Source organism: Rhinoderma darwinii, chromosome 1 (assembly GCF_050947455.1).
Source record: "Rhinoderma darwinii isolate aRhiDar2 chromosome 1, aRhiDar2.hap1, whole genome shotgun sequence".
In the NCBI taxonomy this organism is placed as follows: Eukaryota; Metazoa; Chordata; class Amphibia; order Anura; family Rhinodermatidae; genus Rhinoderma; species Rhinoderma darwinii.
Window position 1 is genome coordinate 539367708 of NC_134687.1, and position 27150 is coordinate 539394857.

The window sequence follows — 27150 nt, forward strand, 5'->3', positions numbered from 1 at the left end:
TTGCCAGATTTGCAGGAAGTCCCCATATGCAGAGTCAGCAGCGGGAACCTGAGATGAAGTCGACACAGGAAGAGGGACTCTGGGATGTTGACTGTAAACGATGTGAAATGGAGTGGAGGTGGTCGACTCACTTGTGTGGTTGTTATTTGAAAACTCGGCCCAAGGAAGAAGCTGTACCCAGTTATCGTGCTGAGAAGAGATGAAGTGGCGGAGATAATTTTCCATGATCTGGTTGATCCTCTCAACTTGCCCATTGGATTGGGGGTGATAGGCAGAGGAAAAGTCCATACTCACATCCAGGAGTTTACAGAGTGCTCTCCAGAATTTAGAGGTAAACTGAACCCCCCGGTCGGACACGATGTGAAGAGGCAGGCCATGCAAGCGAAATATGTGCTGAATGAAGAGGCTCGCTAATTGGAGAGCAGAAGGTAGGCCGGTCAGCGGGATAAAATGTGCCATCTTAGAGAACCGGTCCACCACCACCCAGATGGGGTTGCATCCTGCTGAGAGAGGAAGGTCTGTGACGAAGTCCATTTCGATGTGCTGCCAGGGGGCACTGGGTACAGGCAGGGGTTGAAGCAGGCCGGCAGGCTTGGAGTGAGTCACTTTATTAGAGGCACACACCGTGCAAGCAGAGACAAAGTCCAGAACATCCTTAGGTAGCGTGGGCCACCAAAAGTGACGAGTAATCAGGTCTTGGGTTTTACGGACACCAGCGTGCCCAGCTAGTTTAGAACTGTGTCCCCAGCGGAGAAATCTTTTTCTGTCTGTCAACCGAACAAAAGTTCTCCCCGGAGAGATATTCCAAAGCTGCAGAGGATTGGCGGTGACAACGCAGGATGGGTCTATGATCGTCTGAAGGGACTCCACCGTGTCTTCCGTCTGAAATTATCTGGACAGGGCATCGGCCCTCACATTCTTGTCAGCGGGACGGTAGTGGAGCAGAAATTGGAAACGGGTGAAGAACAGTGACCACCTGGCTTGACGGGGATTCAGTCTTTGAGCGGACTGAAGGTAGGTGAGGTTCTTGTGGTCGGTGAAGATCAGGATGGGGTGAGCTGCGCCTTCTAAAAGATGTCTCCACTCCTCCAGGGCCAATTTGATAGCCAGTAGCTCCCGATCTCCAATGGAGTAATTGCGCTCAGCAGAGGAAAACAGTCTTGAGTAGTAGCCACATACTACTGCCTTTCCTTTGGAGCTCCTCTGGAACAGAAGTGCGCCTGCACCAACAGAGGAAGCGTCCAACTGCTGAGATACGTCCGGGTGATGGAGGATCGAAGCTGAAGTGAAGGCTTTCTTGAGGCTAATGAATGCGGAATCTGCCTCTGGAGTCCACACCTTGGCGTTTACGCCCTTCTTGGTAAGGGTAGAGATTGGAGCCGTCAGAGAAGAAAAGTTCGGAATAAACTGCCGGTAGAAATTGCCGAAACCCAGGAACCGCTGTATGGCCCTTAGGCCTTGAGGACGTGGCCATTCCAGGACAGACTTTAGTTTCTCAGGGTCCATCTTAAGACCTTGATCCGAGATGACGTAGCCCAGGAAGGGCAAAGACCTCTTTTCAAAGGTGCATTTTTCTAACTTGGCATACAAGCGATTCTCTCTTAGTCGCAGGAGAACTTGACGAACATGCCTCCGATGGGTCATCAGATCTGGGGAGAAAATTAGAATATCATCGAGATAAACTACAACACACGTATAGAGGAGATCTCGGAAGATATCATTAACGAACTCCTGAAATACTGCGGGAGCGTTACACAGTCCGAAGTGCATCACTAGGTATTCGTAGTGCGGGTGTTAAATGCCCTCTTCCATTCGTCACCCCGGCGAATCCGGATTAGATTATAGGCCCCCCGCAGACCTAGCTTGGAAAAATTTTGGCTCCTCGTATGCGATCAAACAGCTCGGAAATAAGTGGCAACGGGTATTTGTTCTTGACCGTGATCTGATTGAGACCACGGCAGTCAATGCAGGGTCGGAGAGATCCATCTTTCTTTTTAACGAAGAAGAACCCGGCCGGGGAGGAAGATTTTCAAATAAAATCCCTCTCCAAGTTCTTCTTGATATAGGCTGACATCGATAAAGTCTCTGGCAAGGAGAGAGGATATACTCGTCCACGGGGAAGAGAAGCATTGGGAACCAGTTCAATGGGACAATCATAATTCCGATGTGGAGGCAACTTCTCAGCCTCTCGTTTGCAAAAGACATCCACAAAACTGGCATACTGAGAAGTTAGATCGGAGAGTGACTGAGGCAGAGGGGGCACAACAGGACGGACTTGTGACAGGCAATGGCTATGGCATCTGGGACCCGATTAAAGAACTTCTCCAGAACTGCAGTCGAGTGTCGGGGCGTGTAGACGGAGCCATGGCAGACCCAGCAGGATAGGATTGAAAGCCTTGGGTAGTACCGGGAAGGTGATCTATTCTGAGTGAAGAGCTCCGACCCGTAGTGTCAACGGCTCAGTGATGAGCATGATTGGATCAGGCAACGGTAGACCATTCACAGAAACAACTGCCAGGGGTCTCTCCAGATGGACTGTGGGTAGTTGAAACTGAGCCACTAGATCCTGGTGGATAAAATTAGCAGCCGCTCCAGAGTCAAGATAGGCGGAGGAAGGATGTGATGTCTGTCCGGTGACGATGGCCACAGGTATCGACAATTTGGAAGAGGTTTTAACGTTTGGAGACGTTCCACCTAGAGTTGCCTCTCCAACCAACCCTAGGTACTGGAGTTTCCCGGTTTCTGTGGGCATTGGCGCACAAAATGACCCTTGAGGCCACAATACATACAAAGTCCAGAGGAGCGTCTGCACAGCTTCTCCTGTTCAGATAACCGGACTCTGTCTACCTGCATGGGCTCCTCAGGTAGCGCACTAGGAGTGGACAATAGTGGTCTCTGGGCAGAGGGTGCTGGTCTATGGACCCGGCTCTCCTGACGAACCTCTTGAGAGCGCTCCCGGATTCTCATATCAACCCGGGTGGCTAACAGGATGAGGGCAACCAAGGTAGAAGGAAGGTCGCGGGCTGCCAGTTCGTCCTTGATGTGAGAGGATAGTCCATGCCAGAATATCGCCACCAGTGCCTCATTGTTCCATGCCAGCTCGGCTGCTAGGGTACGGAAGAAGATAGCATACTCCCCTACTGTGGAGCCTTATTGCTTGAGGGTCAACAGAGTGGCTGCGGCAGAGGATGTTCGACCCTGCTCCTCGAACACGGCACGAAAAAGGACTGCAGGAACAAGGCTAGGTCCTTGTTGCTCCAAGATTGGGTTCACCCATGCGAGAGCCTTGACAGCGAGAAGGGAGATAATAAATGCCACTTTGGCCTCCTCGGAGGGGAAGAGATGAGGCCGTAGCCTAAAATGCACCGTGCATTGATTGAGAAATCCTCTACATGCTCTGGGATCACCGTCGTAGCGAGGAGGAAGAGGCAGAGGAACTGAGGATCCGGAACAAACGGGGAGCAACAGGCAGTGGCACAACAACAGCTTCAGGAGGAAGAACCGGGGGTGGAACAACGAGTAGATCCAGGCGGACCAGGATAGAATTCACCGCCTCAAGGAGTTGATCCTGACGTGTGCGTAGGTCCTGCATCTCTGTCTGAATCTTCTGTACTGGGGTCTTGGGCTGGCCAGCGGGTTCCATGGCCTGAGCGTACTGTCACGGGCACAGGGTATGTGGACCCACTAGGCCGCTCCGCCGTAGCGGGGAGGCAGCTGACCAGGTCACAGTCTATGCGGAAGTAAATGGCAGACAGTGATGCTTGGGTACCTGAAATAGTCCGGTCGGTGGCTGTGGCTTCAATACGGATGGAGGCAGGTGCGGCAAGTGGCGCCAGACGTGGCAGTATCCGAAGAAGCGGTAGACACTTGACGTGGCAGATGACACTTGGCGTGGCAGATGGCTCTAGACGTGGCAGATGGCACTTGACGTGGCAGATGGCACTTGACGTGGCAGATGGCACTTGGCGTGGCAGATGACACTTGACGTAGCAGATGGCTCTTGATGCTGGTAGGCACAGGAACAATACGGAATACAGGAACGGTAACAGGGCACGGGTAACAGCTGGAACGGGAGACAATAAGGAACCATTTGCGAGACAGACTGGGAAAGACTAACAACGCTCAGGCATCGAACTAGGGGGCTGGACCCCTCTTATAGCCCAGGGTACTCACGGGTCAAAGGTCGTTCAAGATGTCCGGTGCGCGCGCTGCCCCTTTAAGTGCGGGGACGAGCCTGCAGGCTCCGGCGGAGGTGAGTGGATGCAAGCTCTGGCGTCTCCTGAGGAGGTGGCTGGGGCCAGCGCTTGCCGACTCATGGCTGCGGCTGTCAGCGGGAGGCTGGAGCGGACAGCCCGCAGCCACGGACATTACAATATCCTTTATGTATATTTTTATTATACACACTATTTATTTATTTATATATATATATATAAAAAAATTTCATTTTGTTTAATTATTGCAAAAATTAACACCATCTATTTCCTCTCCCCCCCCTTTCCTTCCATTTAACCCTACATACCGTTATACGTTAACCTTCTCCCTAGTCGCACACCTCCTTATCCTCTTTGCATTTGTTACCCTTTTGTCCCTCTGCGGCCACCGTAGTTCTCATTGTTTCCTTGACGACTGGACACGCTCATAGCGCTGCCGGCTTTACTCTCCGGATCCATATGAAACACATCTACTCACTGTGAGTATGTACCGACCCCCTTTCCCTTCCTTCCATTCCCCATCCCCACACGTCCATTTGTTGCATAGCTGCACCACTAACCTTTACCTTGCCTCTGCATTGCAAGCGTTTCTGCCCGTTTGCCGGACACCTGATCATACCCTGCATTGTGTTTATTTCTTAATACTGCTTAATACTTTTATTACTATTTATTATTTTTTTAATACTGTATCCCCCCTTGTTCATTAAATTATGCCCTGCTGCTTCCCATTCATCTCCCTTTGTTTACATTACACTCATGTAATTACCATCTGTAATCCCCTCCCTTTACTCATCCTACCAATTATGCACACTCATGTGATGCTTTGCATAACTATCCCCAGGTGTCGGTCAGAGTTAACCTTTGACCTGACACTTTTCTTTCCGGTTTTTTTCTGTTTGTTCTCTATTTTCCCTGACTATTTAAAGTGCCTCCTCACAATGTATTTTGCTTGGCCTGATGAAGACGCTAGTCCAGCGTCCAAAAGCGTAACCTCAAACTGCCTTTATTGTTTTAAACCCAATAAATCCTGGACTGCACTAAGACTTTTTGTGAAATACAAGGTTCTCCTATAATAAACATGTCAGTAGAGGTGAAAGATTCTCTAAAGTTGTGGGCACATAAAGTTGTAGACAACTAAATCCAGTGACTCACAGGTAACGACGTCTCAGATTCTAGTAGTTTTTTTTCCTCTTTTCTTCTCCATCCGGTCCAGACTTCATGACGACTGAATAAAATAGTATCCAACACTGTGACAATGAATATAATTGTGTCCAACACTGTAAAGTAAAGCAACACATGCACAGTGCCCCCTGTAGATATCGCCACACACAGTTCCCTGTAGATAACGCCACGTATAGCCCCCTGTAGATACCGCCACACACTGCCCCTGTAGATAGCGCCACACACACTCCCCTGTAGATAGTGCCACACACACTCCCCCAGTAGATATTGCCACACACCACCTGTAGAAAGCACCACCCGGAGTAGATAGCAACACACATAGCCCACCTATAGATAGCGCCACACAGCCCCCTGTAGATAGCGTCACACACAGCCCCATTAGAAAGCATCACACACACCCCTCTAGATAGTGCCACACACCCATTGTAGATAGTGCCACACATCCCCTGCAGATAGCACCACACAGCCCGCTATTGATAGCATCACACACAGCCCCCTGTAGATAGCATCACACCCCCCCTGTAGATAGCGCCACACACATCCCCCTATAGATAGCATGACACACAGCCCCCCTATACATAGCGCCTCACACAGCCCCCCTATAGATAGCACTACACACAGACCCCCTGTAGACAGTATCAAACACAGTCCCCTGTAGATAGCATAACACACAGTCCCCCTGTCGATAGCGCTACACACAGGCCCCAGTAGATAGCATCACACACAGCCCCCTATAGATAGCACCACACAGTCCCCCTATAGATAGTGCCACACAGCGCCTTCCCCCTTGCATATAGTCACACAGCGCTTTCCCCCTTGTATATAGTATCAGACAGCGCTCCCCCCCTTGTATATAGTGTTACACAGCGCTACCCCCCCTAGTATATAGTGCTACACAGCGTTCCCCCTTCTTGTATATAGTGTCACACAGCGCTCCCCCTCCCCAAAGAAAACAAATAACAGAAAAAATATTTTACTTGCTTTGCCCCGTTTCCACGACGGACAGAGCGCTACACATCTTCCGGGCGGAAAGCATAAAAGCGTGATGCAGTGACGTCATCACGCTGGCCTGCGCAGGGTGTCTTCCCAGCATCTTATAGCCTGCAGGCCTAACGTGGCCTGCAGCCTATAGTATTCACTTGTATCTGTGTCCTGAGGATGCAGATACAAGTGAATGCGGCTGTCGCTAGCATCAGGGCCCCCTGCGGTGCTAGCGACGCCACCGGGCATGAGGGAACCCATGCGGTCCTGTGCGGTTGAGGCAGACATGGGCACCTTGGGAGCCTTGGGCCACGAGCGGCTGCCCGAACCCGCCCTAGTGATGATCCACCACTGGCAACAGTGCTACCGTAACAATACCGGTCAATGCCTCTATTACAGTGCTAAACAATGAGATTCAATAAGAAATTCAGCTACAGTGCCTCCATTAGACAGCCAGATACACTGCCCTCTTAAAGGAAGTCACAATGGTCACAATAGTGCTGCATAACAATGTCCCTAAGGAACAGCCATGTGACCAATAATAGTGTCCCCTTAAAGACAGCAAAAGTGCCTCCAAAAATACAATTGCAGTGCCCATAACAGTACCAATCTATAACAGGGCTGGCCAAAGTGATTCCAAAAGTGAGCTGTCCACAGTGCTCCTTATAAGACAGGCTTTGGGGGGAGATTTATTAAGACTGACTTTTTTATATGCCAATCTTAATATAAAGAAATGTAAAATGCACTTAAATTATTAAGAGGCGCACGTGTAACATAAAGTGAAATCTACGCCAGCTAGGAGCTGTCATAGATTTCTGTTATTTCTGTTATTATTTACACCAGTTTCTGTAGTAAATTATAGTAATTTTTCCTGGAAATTGCGATTTTTGTGTCATCTGCGACTTTTCTATGCCAGCAAATAAAAGTTAATAAATTCCCCTATTGTGTTTCCATAAGAATAGCAACACTCCCTCAATTACAGTGCACCCATAAGATAGATGGTTCTCCATTCTACCAAAGATCTGAAGGAAATAAAAAATTCCACTGAAAGGCAAAAAAATAATTCTTTAAAATATATTAACTACATTTAAAGGCTATGTACACATTTGAATTAAAAAAAAATATAGATTTTTTTTAAATTAATGTTTTGTGTTTTTAAGCAATTTTCTTATTGACTTTTATTTAAAGAATTGATTTACTTTTTATGATACAGCTTCTATGTAACGGCAGGGGGTAGGGAGACGGACAAGTGAGCCCTAATCTACCCGCAACTCTGTCCCTGCCTACTTGCAACGACCCGCCCTAGGCGACGGGGTACAACTGGGCGGCGGTCCCTGCGCTCAGTAAGTGCACGACAAACATACAAGGAACACGAGCAAGGAAAAGGGGCCGTTGCCCACGGCAACACCGTGAGCAACCAGAGTGGTGAACGAGCCGAGTCAAGCCAGGAGTGTGCGAGGTACAAAACGAAAAGCAGAAGAGTAGTCGGTAAGCCAGGGTCGGTATGGAGCAGGATCAAAAATAGCAGGAGCTGTAGCTGGGCCAGGAACCACAAGGAAGGAAACAAAAGCAATAACAAGCACCGAGGGACAGGAAGTGCAGGCTTAAATAGACCGAGGGCGGGAGCTAGCTGAGTCTGGCCAGGTTACGATAGGCTCTCCCACTCCTAAGCCTGCCAGCCTGAATGGTGGAAGCAGGAGTCAGTCTCAGGGATGTATTCTCAGGTGCTGACTGATTAGTTCTGGGAGTTAACCCCGCAGTGCCTGGCAGATCCTTTACAGTACCCCCCCTTTTATGAGGGGCCACCGGACCCTTTCTAAGTGGACCTGGCTTACTGGGGAAACGCAGGTGGAACCTCCTGACCAATACCCCAGCGTGAACATCCCGGGCGGGTACCCAAGTCCTCTCCTCGGGCCCGTATCCTCTCCAATGGACCAGGTACTGGAGGGAGCCTTGGACCATCTTGCTGTCCACAATCCTGGCCACCTCGAATTCCACCCCCTCCGGGGTGAGGATGGGAACAGGAGGTCTCCTCGAGGGAGCCAAGGACGGGGAGCAGCGTTTGAGGAGGGAGGCATGAAACACGTCGTGTATCCGAAAAGACGGGGGTAACTCCAGCCGGAAGGAGACAGGATTGAGGACCTCAATGACCTTATACGGCCCAATAAACCGGGGAGCAAACTTCTTGGACGGAACCTTGAGACGCAAGTTCCTAGACGACAACCACACCAGATCCCCGACCATAAACAGGGGGTTAGCAGAACGTTTTTTATCAGCCTGAGTTTTTTGTACGCTCTGGGACACCTCTTGGTTTTTCTGAACCTGGGCCCAGACTGTGCACAGTTCCCGATGAACGACCTCTACCTCAGGATTGTTGGAACTACCAGGTGAAACGGAGGAGAACCGTGGATTAAACCCAAAATTACAAAAAAAAGGAGAGACCCCAGACGAGTTACTGACCCGGTTATTAAGGGAAAATTCGGCGAGGGGAATGAAAGAGACCCAATCAAATTGACAGTCAGAGACAAAACACCTTAAGTATTGTTCTAGAGACTGATTAGTCCTCTCCGTTTGGCCATTGGTTTCAGGATGGAAGGCAGAGGAGAAGGACAGATCAATCCCCAACTTCATACAGAAGGCTCTCCAAAACAATGAAACAAATTGTACCCCTCTGTCCGAAACAATATTGATAGGGACCCCATGGAGACGCAGGATGTGTTTGACAAACAAGGTAGCCAACGTTTTGGCGTTGGGTAGTTTCTTGAGGGGCACAAAGTGGCACATCTTACTGAAGCGGTCCACCACCACCCACACCACCGACTTGCCTTGGGATGGAGGCAAATCGGTGATAAAATCCATGGAGATATGTGTCCAAGGTCTCTGGGGAATGGGCAACGAACGCAGTAAGCCCGCTGGTCGGGACCTGGGAGTCTTGGACCTAGCACAAACCTCACAAGCGGCGACGTAGGCCTTAACGTCATTAGGCAACCCAGGCCACCAATAATTTCTGGTAATGAGGTGTTTGGTACCCAGGATGCCTGGATGGCCAGATAGTGCGGAGTCATGATTTTCCCTAAGTACCCTTAGCCGGAATTGCAGGGGAACAAACAGCTTGTTCTCAGGAAGGTTCCCGGGAGCTGCACCTTGATCAGCAGCAATTTCAGAGACTAAATCAGAATCGATCGAGGAAATGATTATACCTGGAGGCAAAATACAAGCAGGATCTTCCTCCGAAGGAGGGCTGGCCATGAAGCTACGCGACAGTGCATCAGCCTTAATATTTTTAGACCCAGCCCTATAGGTAACCAAAAAATTGAATCTGGTAAAAAATAACGCCCATCGAGCTTGTCTCGGGTTTAGCCTCCGGGCAGATTCTAGGAACACCAGATTCTTGTGGTCGGTAAGGACCGTTACCTGGTGCCTAGCCCCCTCCAGGAAGTGGCGCCACTCTTCAAATGCCCATTTAATGGCTAAGAGTTCGCGGTTGCCAATATCATAGTTACTTTCAGTTGGCGAAAACTTCCTGGAGAAGTAGGCACAGGGGCGGAGATGGGTGAGGGACCTGGTACCCTGGGACAAGACAGCCCCCACTCCCACCTCAGATGCGTCAACTTCCACGATAAATGGCTCCATTTGGTTGGGCTGAACCAGCACCGGGGCCGAGACAAAGCACTTCTTAAGGACCTCAAAAGCCTGGACAGCCTCAGGAGGCCAGTGGAGGAGATCAGCACCTTTGCGAGTGAGGTCCGTAAGGGGCTTAGCGATGACCGAGAAGTTAGCAATAAATCTCCTGTAATAATTAGCAAACCCCAAAAAACACTGTAACGCCTTCAGGGAGGCAGGTTGGACCCATTCCGCCACAGCCTGAACCTTGGCGGGGTCCATGCGGAATTCATGAGGAGTGAGGATTTGACCCAAAAATGGAATCTCCTGTACCCCAAACACACATTTTTCGGTTTTGGCAAACAGTTTATTTTCCCGAAGGACCTGGAGCACCTTCCTGACATGCTCCACGTGGGAGGACCAGTCCTTGGAAAACACCAGTATGTCATCAAGGTACACTACCAGAAAAATCCCCAGGTAATTTCTCAAAATCTCATTTATGAAATTCTGGAAGACCGCAGGGGCATTACACAACCCAAAGGGCATGACGAGGTATTCGAAATGGCCTTCGGGCGTGTTAAACGCAGTCTTCCACTCATCCCCCTCTTTGATGCGAATAAGGTTATACGCCCCCCGTAGATCCAATTTAGAAAACCATTGGGCCCCCTGAACCTGATTAAAGAGATCAGGAATCAAAGAAAGGGGATACTGGTTCCTTACCGTGACCTTATTCAGGCTACGGTAGTCAATGCATGGCCTAAGACCACCATCCTTCTTCCCCACGAAGAAGAAGCCAGCACCTACCGGAGAAGAAGAGGGACGAATGTAACCCTTGGCCAGGGATTCCTGGATATACACTCTCATAGCTTCACGTTCGGGACAAGAAAGATTAAATATCCTACCCTTAGGAAGCTTAGCTCCTGGTACCAATTCGATAGCGCAATCGTATTCTCTATGAGGAGGTAACACTTCGGAGGCCTCCCTAGAGAAAACATCAGCGAAGTCCTGAACAAACTCGGGTAGCGTATTCGCCTCCTTAGGGGGAGAAATAGAATTAACAGAAAAACATGACGTACAACATTCATTACCCCATTTGGTTAGCTCCCCAGTATTCCAGTCAAACGTAGGATTATGCAACTGCAACCAGGGAAGACCTAGCACCAAATCGTACGATAATCCCTGCATCAACAGTACAGAGCATTGCTCCAAATGCATGGAGCCAACAAGGAGTTCAAAAACAGGGGTATGCTGTGTAAAATAACCATTAGCAAGAGGAGTGGCGTCGATACCCACTACCGGGACAGGTTTAGGCAAATCAATAAGAGGCATAGCAAGGGACATAGCAAATTCTACAGACATGATATTAGTAGAGGACCCTGAATCCACGAAAGCACTGCCGGTAGCAGACCTACCACCAAAAGAGACCTGAAAGGGAAGCAAGATCTTAGTACGTTTCATATTTACGGGAAATACCTGTGCGCCCAAGTGACCGCCCCGATGATCACTTAGACGCGGAAGTTCTCTGGCTGCAACCTTACGCTTAGGACAGTTGTTCACTTGATGCTTGTCGTCCCCACAGTAGAAGCAGAGACCATTCTTCCTGCGGAATTCTCTACGTTGTTGGGGGGACACGGAGGCCCCGAGTTGCATAGGTATCTCTGAATCTTTCGGGGAGGAACGAAGCAACGGAGCTTCGGGAGGCATCATGGGGGAGTCGGAGGAGAAAACACATAAACGTTCACGTTGTCGTTCCCTGAGACGTCGGTCAAGTCGTATCGCTAAAGCCATAACCTGGTCTAGGGAGTCAGAAGAGGGATAGCTAACTAGCAGGTCTTTCAGGGCATTCGACAGACCCAACCTAAACTGGCACCTTAAGGCAGGGTCATTCCACCGAGAAGCTACGCACCACTTCCGAAAGTCAGAGCAATACTCCTCAACAGGTCTCTTACCCTGACTTAAGGTCACCAGCTGACTCTCGGCAAAGGCAGTCCTGTCAGTCTCGTCATAAATAAGTCAGAGAGCAGAAAAGAAACAATCAACGGAGGAAAGTTCAGGGGCGTCAGGAGCCAAGGAGAAGGCCCACTCTTGGGGCCCTTCCTGGAGCCGGGACATAATTATACCCACCCGCTGGCTCTCAGAACCTGAGGAATGAGGCTTTAAACGAAAGTAAAGCCTACAACTCTCCCGAAAGGAGAGAAAAGTCCTCCGGTCCCCTGAGAACCGGTCGGGCAGCTTGAGGTGGGGTTCAAGAGGTGCGGTGCGGGGAACTACCAGGGTAGCATCAGGCTGGTTGACCCTCTGAGCCAGGGCCTGGACCTGTAGGGAGAGACCCTGCATTTGCTGAGCAAGGGTCTCACGGGGATCCATAGTGGTGTCAGGGACCAGGGGTAGACTAGGTATGGGCTTGTTATTATGTAACGGCAGGGGGTAGGGAGACGGACAAGTGAGCCCTAATCTACCCGCCACTCTGTCCCTGCCTACTTGCAACGACCCGCCCTAGGCGACGGGGTACAACTGGGCGGCGGTCCCTGCGCTCAGTAAGTGCACGACAAACACGACAAACATACAAGGAACACGAGCAAGGAAAAGGGGCCGTTGCCCACGGCAACACCGTGAGCAACCAGAGTGGTGAACGAGCCGAGTCAAGCCAGGAGTGTGCGAGGTACAAAACGAAAAGCAGAAGAGTAGTCGGTAAGCCAGGGTCGGTATGGAGCAGGATCAAAAATAGCAGGAGCTGTAGCTGGGCCAGGAACCACAAGGAAGGAAACAAAAGCAATAACAAGCACCGAGGGACAGGAAGTGCAGGCTTAAATAGACCGAGGGCGGGAGCTAGCTGAGTCTGGCCAGGTTACGATAGGCTCTCCCACTCCTAAGCCTGCCAGCCTGAATGGTGGAAGCAGGAGTCAGTCTCAGGGATGTATTCTCAGGTGCTGACTGATTAGTTCTGGGAGTTAACCCCGCAGTGCCTGGCAGATCCTTTACATTCTATGTATCCTGTATATGTAGAAGCTGTATCGTTCACTCTCAGCCGATTCCATCAGTTCAACTGAACCGATAACTCGGCTGAGTGTAAGGACTGTTTGTCTCTGGCACACAGGATTCACCTAACATCGATATCATCTGAGTTCATAACTCCTGTAGACCTGTAACTCCATGTCAGAGACACACAGAATATTCAACTGAACTGACAGAATTGGCTCAGAGCGAACGATACTGCACTCGGCTGCTTCCGTCATTCTCATAGACAGTGAATGGAGCGATGGGCACATGTTCCACCACCGCTCCATTCAAGCTCCTCCCCACTGTGGATGGTGCAGTAAGGAGGATCTGGGGGTTCGGGACTCCCGTTCTAACAATCAGTGGGGGTCTAAGCGGTGGGGTACCCAGGGGTCAGAAAATGATCACCTATTCTGTGGAGTGGTTAACATTTCTGATTCTAGGAAAACCTCTTAAATAAAAGATTCCCTTTCAAAGGTGTACAAAGTCTTTAATGCAAGTTTTTAACCAAATTATGAGGGATTATAAAAGCAATTCTCATTTTCTGTTCTGGCAATAAAGTACCTTCAAGGGGAAAATATTAGGGAATTTCTTTATAAACAATTTATAAATATTCTGTTAATAATGTAATGTTTCCATTTTTAGAAGGAGCATTCTGATGATAGAGCTAGTTTACCAGGAAATTAACAATTCCATTAGAGTCACCATCCGTCAGCAATCCTTATGTATGGCAGTGCAGTCTGTTGTCTCCATATAAGAGTCAGACCACAGAGGGACATACAGCAGTAAGCAGCCTGCAGGGAATTGTGACCTGCTGTAGTCATGCCTTGCTATGTTTTATAAGGTGCAGTTTAGCACTATATAAAAGTTCATATTTCACTAATAAGGGGAATTCCTTCTGACAGTAAGTCGCATCTTTACAATTATAAAGCTATATAGGGATGTGACTTCACTCTCTAGCAAATAACCACTTGCTGTACTGAAAGGCTCATGTTGTCTCCAACAAAACAAAAAACGTTAAATTATTTAATATTAACACCTGACTGCAGCTCATTGTGAAAGAATGTAACCCACGCAACAATGCAAAACTGAAATATGGTAACATAATCCTGGTATGGGCTCAGATGAACTGCACAGTTATATTCTAACTGTCAGATATATGTCTAACTTCCAGATATAGAGGTCCACACAGATATCAGATGAAGCACACGTCTAAGGATCAGTCTGGAAACTGAAGCTACCTATATTTCTAATTATCATACATCATGAATAGCAATAGAACAGGGCAAATGTGAGACACCATATACCATAATCGAACAGATTTCAAGTCGCCTAAATGTACATTATTAATAATAATAACAATAATAATAATAACATTACTGATTACAATCCAGTTACAAATACAAAATATATCTGCAAACAAATAATACACTAGACATACATTGCAGTCATGTTAGATTGTAGTACTTTTAATATCACTTCTTTACTTTTATTTTATGAACTCAAGACTGAAGGCACTGCACTATTATGATGTCTTTGTAGTATAACTATTTTCTCATATTCCTTTGAATTAATGATTGCCTAAACAATGAATATTGGGATGATCTGGAATTAGTGTTTACGCAACAATAATCCTTTCTGCAGCAATTCTCATGTCTACGTGTAAAAGGTAATGAACACTGGATGAATAGCTGACATGGATCATGCCACTTACCTGAACCATGGGGCTGATAGCACACGCAGTCTAGATGGGTGATGAGATGGGTTACTGTGACATGTCTTACTGTGTTGAGCTTCTTGAGTGTATCACATTGTCAGTGTATTACTCTGAGTACACGGGGGAGGGAGGAGCTGTACTGACTGCTACTAATCCATACCTCATCACTGAAGACCATCACTGCCCTCCGCCCTGTGCACTGAGATCACCAACACAAGTCTATCAGTTACAGCTCATAGTTACATAGTTACATAGTTGGTACGGTTGAAAAAAGACACATGTCCATCAAGTTCAATCAAGGGATGGGAAAGGGGAAGTAAAACATTTCTACACATAGGAGCTAATACTTTTTTGTTCTAGGAAATTATCTAAGCCTTTTTTAAAGCCATCCACTGTCCCTGCTGTGACCAGCTCCTGCGGTAGGCTATTCCATAGATTCACAGTTCTCACACTAAAGAAGGACAGTCGCCTCTGCAGGTTGAACCTTTTTTTCTCCAGACGGAGGGAGTGCCCCCTTGTTTTTTGAGGGGGTTTTACATGGAACATGATTTCACCATATTTTTTGTATGTGCCATTAATATATTTATATAAATTAATCATGTCCCCCCTTAGTCGTCTTTTTTCAAGGCTAAATAGGTTTAATTCTTTTAATCTTTCCTCATAACTTAGATTCTCCATGCCCCATATTAGCTTCGTTGCTCTTCTTTGTATTTTTTCCAACTTCAGGGCATCATTTCTATGAACTGAAGCCCAGAACTGAACTGCATATTCTAGATGAGGCCTCACTAATGCTTTGTAAAGTGGTAATATTACATCCCTGTCCCGCGAGTCCATGCCTCTTTTAATACACGACAATATCTTGCTGGCCTTAGAAGCAGCTGATTGACATTGCATGCTGTTATTTAGTTTATGATTTACAAGTACACCCAGATCCTTCTCAACAAGTGAATCCCCCAGTGTAGCTCCCCCTAGGACATATGATGCATGCAGGTTGACACATCCCAATACAGAAAATATACAAGTCTGACATATGGCAGGTGGGAGCTTCGATGTGTAGTGACACAATCCTATATCTCCAGTGTTTATGACATATAGAGGTTTATCATTACATCTCAGACTGTTTTTGAGCAGATTAGCCCATAGATTAAAACTTGCTTAGACAACGTGTAGCTTTTAAGGTATTCTAGAATAAATCCCTAATATGAATGTGCTAAAACAGGTACCAAGACCCAGGGCCAGATTAAAGTTGAAGAAAGCTCCATGGCCAAATTTTTAGGGGGGGAATTGTACCCCACCTGATCCCTTATCACAGCCACATACAGGAGAGGTGGCCATGCATGTGCGTGGCCTCTCTACTGAAGTTTATGGTTATTATGAAGACAGCTGAGCCAGCGAATCCCCTAGACTTAAAAAGAAAAATCCACATGCATGCCTGGCCAACTCTCCACCTATTCATTGTTGAAAAGGATAACCAAATGGCCATCAGGTAGGGAAGGTAGTAAGGGCCCGCTGGGTCTCTAAGTTAGTAAAGGCCACAGTGAATGTGCCCCAGATGGCCTCCCTACAATCCGGCCATGCCGAGAACACTGTAGAAAGCTATGCCGTCATTCAATGGGATGAGGACAGAAATTAGGGTAAATAGTCACTTTGGCTAAGCTATAAATGATACAATTTAGTTACATTATGGCAATAGTAGCCTCTGTCGTTATAAAGACACTATCATTTAATAGTTTATATATGTTTATATAATATATGACTTATGATCCTTAAATAAAGGCTATGTTCACTTTTGAACTCAATTTATTTTTCTTTAACCCCTTCAGGACCCAGCCTGTTTTGGCCTTCAGGACCCAGCCAATTTTTTCAAATCTGACATGTGTTACTTTATGTGGTAATAACGTTGGAATGCTTTTACCTATCCAAGAGATTCTGAGACTGTTTTCTCGTGACATGTTGTACTTTATGTTAGTGAAAAAATTTTGTCGATAATTTTGGTATTTATTTCTGAAAAACACCACAATTTAGAAAAAATTTGCAAAAATTAACATTTTTCTAAATTTAAACGTATCTGCTTGTAAAAAAATAGTAATACCACACAAAATAGTTACTAGTTAACATTTCCCATATGTCTACTTTATGTTTGCATAATTTTTTGAACGTCCTTTTATGTTTCTAGGACGTTACAAGGCTTAGAACTTTAGCAGCAATTTCTCATATTTTAAAGAAAATTTCAAAAGGCTATTTTTTCAGGGACCAGTTCAGTTCTGAGGTGGCTTTGAAGGCCTTATATATTAGAAAATCCCCAGAAGTCACCCCATTTTGAAAACTGCACCCCTCAAGGTATTCGAATCAGCATTTACAAAGTGTTTTAACCCTTTAGGCGTTTCACAGGAATTAAAGAAAAGTAGAGGTGAAATTTACGAATTTTATTTTTTTTGCCGAAATTCATTTCTAATACATTTTTTTTTGTAACACAGAAGGCTTTACCAGAGAAATGCAACTCAGTATTTATTGCCCAGGTTCTGCCGTTTTTAGAAATATCCCACATGTGGCCCTAGTGTGATAATGGACTGAAGCACTGGCCTCAGAAGCAAAGGAGCACCCAGTGGATTTTGGGCCTCCTTTTTTTTAGAATATATTTTAGGCACCTTGTCAGGTTTGAAGAGGTTTTGTGGTGCCAAAACAGTGGAAACACCCCAAAAGTTACCCCATTTTGGAAACTACACCCCTCAAGGAATTTATCTAGGTGTATTGTTAGCATTTTGACCGCACAGGTTTTTCGCTAAATTTATCAGAATTAGTCTGTAAAAATGAAAATCTATTTTTTACTGAAAAAAACATAGAAATTTTTAATATTTACAAGAAATAATAAAGAAAATGCACACCAACATATGTAAAGCAATGTCTCCCGATTACGGCAATATCCCATATGTGGTAATAAACTGCTGATTGGACCCACAGCAAGGCTCAGAAGGGAAGGAGCGCCATTTGGATTTTGGAGCACGGATTTTGCTGGATTGTTTTTCGGTGCCATGTCGCGTTTGCAACGCCCTGGAGAGACCAAAACAGGGGAAACCCCCCAAAAGTGACCCCATTTTGGAAACTACACCTCTCAAGGAATTTATCTAGGGGTATAGTTAGCATTTTGAGCACGCAGGTTTTTTGCAGAATTTAGTGGAATTAGGCAGTGAAAATGAAAATCAACTTTTTTTCTGAAAAAGCATAGAAATTTTAAATTTTTGCAAGGAATAAAGGAAAAAAGAACCACAACATTTGTAAAGCATTTTCTCCTGATTACGGCAATACCCCATATGTGGTAATAAACTGCTGATTGGACCCATGGCAGCGCTCAGAAGAGAAGTAGCGCAATTTGGATTTTGGAGCACGGATTTTGCTGGATTGTTTTTCGGTGCCATGCGGCCTTTGCAACGCCCTGGAGGGACCAAAACAGTGGAAGCCCCCCAAGTTACCCCATTTTGGAAACACCCCTCAAGGAATTTTTCTAGGGGTATAGTGAGCATTTAGACTCCACGGGTCTTTTGCAGAATTTATTAGAATTAGGCGGAGAAAATTAATATCACAATTTTTTTCCACTAAAATGTTGAATTTTCTCATTTTCACAAGGGATAAAGGAGAAATAAACAACCAATTTTTGTAAAGCTATTTCTCCCGGGTACGGAAATACGCCACATGTGTTAACCCTTTCAGGACTGATCCATTTTTTGCTTTCTTATTTTCGTTTTTCACTACCCGCCTTCCAAGAGCCATAACTTTTTTCTTTTTCCGTCAGTAGAGTGATGTGAGAGCTTATTTATTGCGGGAGGAATTGTAGTTTCTATTGATACCATTTAAAGTGCCATAAAAAGTACTGGGAAACTGAAAAAAAATATGAAAATATAGGAATATAGGAAAAAAATCTGATTCCATTTTTTGGGGTTTTCGTTTTTACAGCTTTCGCCGTGCGGTAAAAACAAAAACTACAGCGATTTTGGCAGTTTAAATTATTTAAGTTTTTTTACGGTGTTCACCGTGCAAGTTAAATAATGGTATATTGTAATAGTTCGGCCTTTTACGGACGTAGCGATATCAATTCTGTTTATTTTTTTACATTACTTTTGAAGAAAAATGGGAAAAGTTTTTTTTTTTTAACTTTAAACTTTTTTCTTTCTCACTACTAATAACTTGAATTCTTCTACACATTTTATTAGTCCCCTTAGGGGACTTGTACCAGCGATGATTGGATCCGCGGGTACAATATACTGCGATACTAATATATTGCAGTATATTGTTATTTTTACAGACTCCTGTAACAGCGCGATCGCTGTTCCTGTCCGTTAGTCCCGGGTGTCAGCGGTAATACACAGCTGACACCCGCAGTGTATGGAGCGGGCTCAGCACGTGAGCCCGCTCCATACATCACCCCCGCACCATGACGTGCTATTAAGTCATAGTGCTCAAAGGGGTTAATGCACAGCGGTTGGTGTGATTATTGCAATTTTCCACTGATATGCCATTTTAGTGCATAATATGTCGTGCCCAGTTTGTGCCCCTGAAGACAAATACCTCATAAAGCGTTAAGCGGGTTCTCCCGGGTATGGCAATGCCATATATGTGGGCACAAACTGCTGTTTGGGCACGCTGCAGGGCTCAGAAGGGAGGGACGCCATTTTGCTTTTGGAGCGCAGATTTTGCTTGGTAGTAGTTCTTTTTGGGGTTTCGCTGGTATTTCAGTTTATAATGAGGGGGCAGTGGCGTAACTACCGCGGTAGCAGCAGTAGCGGCTGCTACAGGGCCCGGGGCTTGAGGGGGCCCGTGCCGCCAGCCGACACGCCCACCCAAATGCCCGGTGGCGCCGCTAGCAGCCGCTACTGTGGGGCCCGCGACGCCGAGCCTTACACAGGCCCTCTCATGCCTGTAGGTGTCGCTAGCACCGGAGGGGGCCCCAGTGCTAGCGGCAGCCAAATACATGTATTAGCACTGAATGGCCGGGCATGTTCCGTGCCTGACCATCCAGTGCCTTACAATGACACTGATGTCATCGCGCCGCTTCCATGCTTGGAAGGTGCTGATTGGCGGGGCAAGTCATTCTGCCCCGCCAATCAGCGTCATTGGAGGATGCTCGTTCAGCTCCTGCAGACATGCTCAGAAGAGAGCATGTCTGCATCGCCAGTGAACAGCGTGGGAACGGGATCATGTGAGTATGTCAAATTTTTTTTTTCCCTCATAAAAATGTGAATGGCATTATCTATAGTGGGGGGGTCTATCTACAGGGGGGGGTCTTCTTTATGTGGGCTATTATATATAGGGGGTCTATATGTGGGGCAGTAGCTACAGGGGGGTCTATATGTGGGGGTGTGGGCCATTATATACAGGGGGCTCTATATGTGGGCCATTATATACAGGGGGGTCTATATGTGGGGGTGTGGGCCACTATATACAGGGGGCTCTATATGTGGGCCATTATATACAGGGGGCTCTATATGTGGGCCATTATATACAGGGGGGTCTATATGTGGGCCACTATATACAGGGGGGGTCTATATGTGGGGCACTATATACAGGGGTGGGCTATATGTAGAGCACTATCTATAGGGGAGCTATTTTTTTAGGGTACTTTCTATAGGGGTGGGCTATGTGTGGGACACTATATACAGGGGTGGGTTACCTGTGGGGCACTAGCAACAAGGTGGCTATATGTAGTGCACAGTCTAAAGGGGTGGGCTATATGTGGGACACTATATACAGGGGGAGCTATATGTGAGACACTATCTACAGAGGTGGGCTAAACGTGGAGCACTAACTATAGGGGAAGCTATATGTAGGACAGCATGGTGGCTCAGTGGTTAGCACTATTGCCTTGCAGCTCTGGAGTCCATATGTGGGCACTATCTACAGGGGCTTCTATGTAGGTCACTATCTACAGGCGGCACGGTGTGTGTGTGTGTGTGTGTGTGTGTGTGTGCGTGTGTGTGACAGTTATATTTAGATGTGTTGAGAATTTTAACTTTGTTTATAGGTGCTGAAATGAGAAGCTGAAGACATCTAAACGGAAAACTGCAGAAATGGGTCATGGCCGGGAGAAATCCATCATAGATGTCTGAACCGGAGGGAGAAGAAAAGAACTAGAATCTGAGACGTCACCGGTGAGTCACTTAATGTAAATGTTTATTCTGCCTCTAATCAGTATTTTAGTCACTGTATGATCTGCAGCGAGATGATGGTGATAGGATTTTTTTTGTGAAACCGCATCTCCCAGCATATCCTTACCATTATTCCGGCCATGCTGGGAGCTGTAGTTTTACGCCGTACAAACCTATACGCAGTGGCGTAACTACCGCTATAGCAGCCGTAGCGACTTCTACAGGGCCTGCAGCATGAGGGGGCCCGTGGCACCCACCGGCACGGCCCCTTCCCATGGCCGCAGGCTCCGCTAGCAGCCGCTATGGCTGCTACAGCGCGACGCCACTGAAGGGGTTGTTCCTACAAAAGACATGCATCCCCTATCCACAGGATAGGGGATACATGTGGGATCGCTGGGACGCCCAGCGATGAGGAGAACGGGGGACCTAAAGTCCCCCCTAAGTTCTCCATGACAAACCTCGGACTTCCGGGGTCTGTGTCGGCAGCTCCGTAGAAATGAATGGAGCGCCGGTCGCGCTTATGCGCATGCGTGACCAGCGCTCCTTTCATTTTTATTGAACTGCGCAGACGCCGGAAGTCCAAGGTTAGTCATGGAGAACTTCGGGGGACTTTCGGTCCCCCGTTCTCCTTATCGCTGCCAGCGATCACACATGTATCCCCTATCCTGTGGATAGGGGATGCATGTCTTTTGTAGGACAAACTATAGGTCGTTTTTTTTTGTTGGGGGGGGCTATATGGCGTTATCTACAGAGGGGTTCTGTATGGTGTTATCTACAGAGGGGGCTGTATGGTGTTATCTACAGGGGGGGCTGTATGGCGTTATATACAGAGGGGGTCTGTATGGCGTTATCTACAGGGGGGCTGTATGGCGTTATCTACAGGGTGGACTGTATGGCGTTATCTACAGGGGGGCTGTATGGCGTCATCTACAGGGGGCTGTGTATGGTGCTATCTATAGGGGGGTGCTGTGTGGTGGAATCTATAGGGAGGCACTATCTACAAGGGGGGGGGATTGTGTGATACCCAGCAGAGGGGGGGCCCCAGTCAAAAGTTTGCTATGGGGCCCAGTCTTTCCTAGTTATGCCCCTGTGAGGGGGCATATGTAATCTGTGCGGAGAACATCAGGGCATAATAAGAGGGTATAAAAATGCGGTAAATAAATAATAATTCATAGATGTGTGGTCAGTGTCGCACTGATAAATGGTGTCTGATGTTACCCGCTTTTAGAAAACACTGCACATTTTGCATCGCCATATTCCTGGGAGCCAGAACGCCTTTATTTTTTCACCACCGGAGCTGCGTGAGGGCTTGTTTGTTGCGGGACAATCTGTACTTTTCATTGGTACCATTTTGGGGTACATGCGATTTTTTTTATCACTTTTTATTACATTTTTTTGCAAGCCGGGGGACCAAAAACAAGCAATTCTGACAATGTTTTTTAGTTTATTTTTTGCGGCGTTCACCGTGCACTATAAATGACCATTATATTTTATTCTGCGGGTCGGTACGATTATGGCGATACCATATGTATATAGGGTTTTTTTATGTTTTGCAGCGTTTGCGCAATAAAATCACTTTTTTATAAAATAATTTATTTTCTGTGTCACCATATTCTGAGAGCCGTAACTTTTTTATTTTTCAGTCTAAAAAGCTGTGTAAGGGCTTGTTTTTTGTGGGACGGGTTGTAGTTTTTATCGGTATTATTTTCAGGTACATGCGAGTTTTTGATCACTTTTTATTCTCTATTTTGGGAGGGGTGGTGAGCAGAAAATAGCGATTCTGGTGTAGTTTTTTATTGATTTTTTTTGGGGTGTTCATCGTGCGGGAAAAATAACATTATAGTTTTATAGTTGGGGTCGTTACGAACGCGGTGATACCAGATATGTGTACTTTTTTTAACGTGTTAATTTTTTTCCTATAATGAAAGGCTTACTATAGGAAAAAAATGCAGTGTTTGTTTATATAACTTAGAACTTTTATTTTTACACTTTTTTTAAAACATTTTTATTATCTTTTTTTTACTTTTTTCACTTGTCCCACTAGGGGACACTTGCAGCTTTGATCGCTGCTAGAGTACATTACACTGCACACGTAGTGTAATGTACTCTGAGGGTATGTTCACACGTAGTCAACCAAAACGTCTGAAAATCCAGAGCTGTTTTCAAGGGAAAACAGACCCTGCTTTTCAGACGTTTTTTACCAACTCGCATTTTTACCAACTCATTTTTTTACCAACTCGTTTTTGGAGCTGTTTTCATTGGAGTCTATGAGAAAACAGCTCCAAAAACGTCTGAAAGAAGTGTCCTGCACTTCTTTTGACGAGGCTGTATTTTTACGAGTCGTCGTTTGACAGCTGTCAAACGACGACGCGTAAATAACAGGTCGTCTGCACAGTACGTCGGCAAACCCATTCAAATGAATGGGCAGATGTTTGCCGACGTATTGTAGCCATATTTTCAGACGTAAAACGAGGCATAATACGCCTCGTATACGTCTGAAATTTGGCCGTGTGAACATACCCTCACTGTCATTGTGACGTGACAGTCACACTGACAGGAAGCCTCGTAGGACTGGCAGGAGGCTGCTCCTCCGAGGCTTCCGTACATGGAAACCCGGAGGTCATTGTTTGACCTCCGATTGCCACGACAAGCATCGGTAGCCCCCACATTCACTTCGTGGGGGCTGCCGATGTGCTTCAAACCACTTAAATGCGGCGACGGCAATCCGTCGCCGCATTTATGGGGTTAATTGCCGAAATCAGCAGCGTTGACCGGCAAGGCTGGAGTGTCAGCTGTCGGGGACAGCTGACCTCCCGGCTCCCGGACACTGTCCGTTAGGACAGTGTGCGCCGGGAACTACTCCGCAATAGCACGTCTGGATGCGGGAACTAACCCCTCTGCAGGACGTACTATTGCGGAGCAGCGCGTGAAGAGGTTAATAAATCAATATTTTAGGTGATTTAAAGCAACTTTTAAATTGATTTTAATAAAAAAAAATATATATATACTTTTTAAGATACAGCTTCTATGTGTCGTTCTGTCAAAACCGATTTTGTCAGGTCAGCTGGACTGACAGCTTGGCTGAAAGCTGCTACTGCGTGTCTCTGACAAGCAGAATCCAGCTAATAATGTTCACATCTAAGTTCATCAATTTATTTGACCACTAACCATGACTATCACTGAAGCAACCAACAGTAGACATACTATGTAAGAACCTCTAAAAGGGGGTGTCCAGTCCCAAAAAATGTATGGCCTATTCTCAGGATAGGCTATCAACAGCTGGTGGGTCGTACGAAAGCTGCGCCCCGTCAAAACAGCTGATCGGCAGGAATGCCGGGAGTCGGACCCTGACTGATCAACTATTTATGGCCTATCCTGAGGATAGGCCACCAAGTTTTTGGGACTGGACAACCCCTTTAAAAGAGAAATGCTTATATCTACTTTGGACTTTATGAAAACATTCTGCTGCAGTTGTATTATACAGTACTGTGCCCTAGCTGCTGCAGAACCTCATTATAAACACCTAATATGCTCGATACCCTGCTCTTAAATATGATGAGGTTACTTCATATCAATTAATCAATGACTGATGTGAAGCTCCCCCATTAATATTAAGTTCTGCAGCAGCTGAAGGAGTATATTACCATTATTAATGCATCCTCTACTACTGATCAATATTAGAATATAAAAAATCACCTAGGATAGGAGTTCCTGTAGCATGGTGCTTTTATATGGCCGCAGAACTCCTCAGTGACTTCTAAAATTCTTATCATTTACAGCAAGGATACAATATCCTATATGTAGATGAACAGTAAAAGGTGCCCAGAAAAGTTGAGCTTATATAAGGACAAAGTGATTTTATATAAGGGCAATGCTTTTACAGCAAATCTGTGATAAATATCTAAAATCACAACTAATGACTCTATGGGCACCAACAATTCTGATGTTAGATATATTTTAGGGAGCTTCAACAAATGCATGGACTTTTCAATGGTAAACTTACTTTTTAACGCTACATCCACATTAATTAATATAAATACTTCTTCTAAAGTTCAATTACAGAAAACCTGGTCAAATGTTTTGTTACATGTTATCACAGCACCACATGTATAATGTTTAACAAACAGATTATAACTCTGGTACCGCACCTGTGCCCCTTTGGAAATTCAGATGGTATTCTCTTCCCATGGTTCTTTTCTATTTCCAGAAACTAAAACTGCTCCCAGATGCTTACATTGCACAAAGCTGGAAATAGATCATGAAAACAAAAGTTATAAGTACAAGACTAAAATATAATAATATGAATTAAAGAATACATAAGCACATTTTCTGCTAGTATTTTGCCTGTTTATCACATTTAGTTCTTTGTTTACAATGCAGAAGAAAATCAAGGATGCAAAAACTGTTTTGGAATTTGACAATGTTATAATTGTCAAGTGAATTAACCTAGTAACCTAGGCCACTACCATCAATTTAGGCCAGAAAAAAAGACATTGATAACACTTGTACACATCAACCAATCTAGATTTCAATGTAATTAAAGTACAGTTAAAGTCGGACACTTTAGACTTTTATGTCTGATAGGTGGAGATCCCACCTCTGGGACCCCAATCTATCAGGAGAACAGAGGTGGATACATACACGGGACCGAATAGAGATGTGGAGATTTGAAGCTCTTTCTATTAAAGTCTATAGGAGTTATGGAAACAGCGGCACAAACGGCCTTGACTTGACGGACAGGGGACCCTCTTTCTAAAAGGGAATTTAAAGGTATAGGATTGTTAAATGTTTCGGATTATTGGATTATAGAAATCTTTCTTGTAAGGTTAGAGATCGTCCAGTAAAGTAGTGTATAATAAAATACTAACATAAAATTGGCTACAAGCAGATTCCTTATTTAATAAGAGATCTCTCATAAATTGTTCTCCTTAGTTTTCTCCTCCTGGTCCTGTGACAGTTCAGAGTATGATGTGCAGTAAGGATGTAGCCATCTTTATCTTGACTCTGATAACTTTCTGTAGAGTGATATCACACAATAAAAGCCATTGAAAGTCATTGAAAAAGTCAATTTAAAGAGGCTCTGTCACCAGATTTTGCAACCCCTATCTGCTATTGCAGCAGATAGGCGCTGCAATGAAGATTACAGTAACGTTTTTATTTTTAAAAAACTAGCATTTTTGGCCAAGTTATGACCATTTTTGTAATTATGCAAATGAGGCTTGCAAAAGTCCAAGTGGGCGTGTTTAAAGTAAAAGTCCAACTGGGCGTGTATTATGTGCGTACATCGGGGCGTTTTTACTACTTTTACTAGCTGGGCGTTCTGATGAGAAGTATCATCCACTTCTCTTCAGAACGCCCAGCTTCTGCCAGATCACGCTGTGACGTCACTCACAGGTCCTGCATCGTGTCAGACGAGCGAGGACACATCGGCACCAGAGGCTACAGATGATTCTGCAGCAGCATCAGCGTTTGCAGGTAAGTAGCTACATCGACTTACCTGCAAACGCTGATGCTGCTGCAGAATCAACTGTAGCCTCTGGTGCCGATGTGGCCGTCACGATGCAGGACCTGTGAGTGACGTCACAGATCTGCACTGTCAGAAGCTGGGCGTTCTGAAGAGAAGAGGATGTTACTTCTCATCAGAGCGCCCAGCTAGTAAAAGTATTAAAAACGCCCCGATGTACGCACATAATACACGCCCACTTGGACTTTTACTTTTAAACACGCCCACTTGGACTTTTGCAAGCCTCATTTGCATAATTACAAAAATGGTCATAACTTGGCCAAAAATGCTTGTTTTTTAAAAATAAAAACGTTACTGTAATCTACATTGCAGCGCCTATCTGCTGCAATAGCAGATAGGGGCTGCAAAATCTGGTGACAGAGCCTCTTTAAAGGATCTTTCCACTGTGTATTTAAGGTGTCAACCCCTTCCCGCTCCTGGACGTACTATTAGGTCATGGCAGCTGTATCGTTCGCGCTCCATGACCTAATAGTACGTCTCGGGAGTAACAGCTGTTTCGGCCGTCCTCCCGACACATAAAGGAGCTGTGACAGCTGCTGTCTCGTACAGCAGCTGTCACAGTTCCTACAGCGGGGACCGATCGCTGTGTCCCCGGTGATTAACCCCTTAAAAGCCGCGTTCAATAGAGATCGCGGCTTTTTAGGGGTTAAGCTGCCTTCGCCGGCCTGCTACACGATAGCGGCCGGCGATGGTGACTATGGCAACCGGACACCAAACAATGGCGTCCGGCTATGACATCAACGGAAGCCTAGTGGGTCCTGACGAAGTCAGGACCCACTATGCTTGCTGTCAGTG

At 46.0% G+C, this 27150-nt stretch overlaps 1 protein-coding gene across 1 annotated transcript in view; it reads right to left on the reverse strand.

Annotated features, from left to right (window-relative positions):
- ADGRV1 (adhesion G protein-coupled receptor V1) overlaps positions 1-27150 on the reverse strand; it is a 681209-nt gene that overhangs the window by 647370 nt on the left and 6689 nt on the right. Inside the window, exon 2 of the mRNA XM_075837359.1 lies at positions 24980-25076. Within this exon, the coding sequence (XP_075693474.1) occupies positions 24980-25019 (40 nt within the window). The 5' untranslated portion in view covers positions 25020-25076. The remainder of the gene's footprint in view (positions 1-24979; positions 25077-27150) is intronic.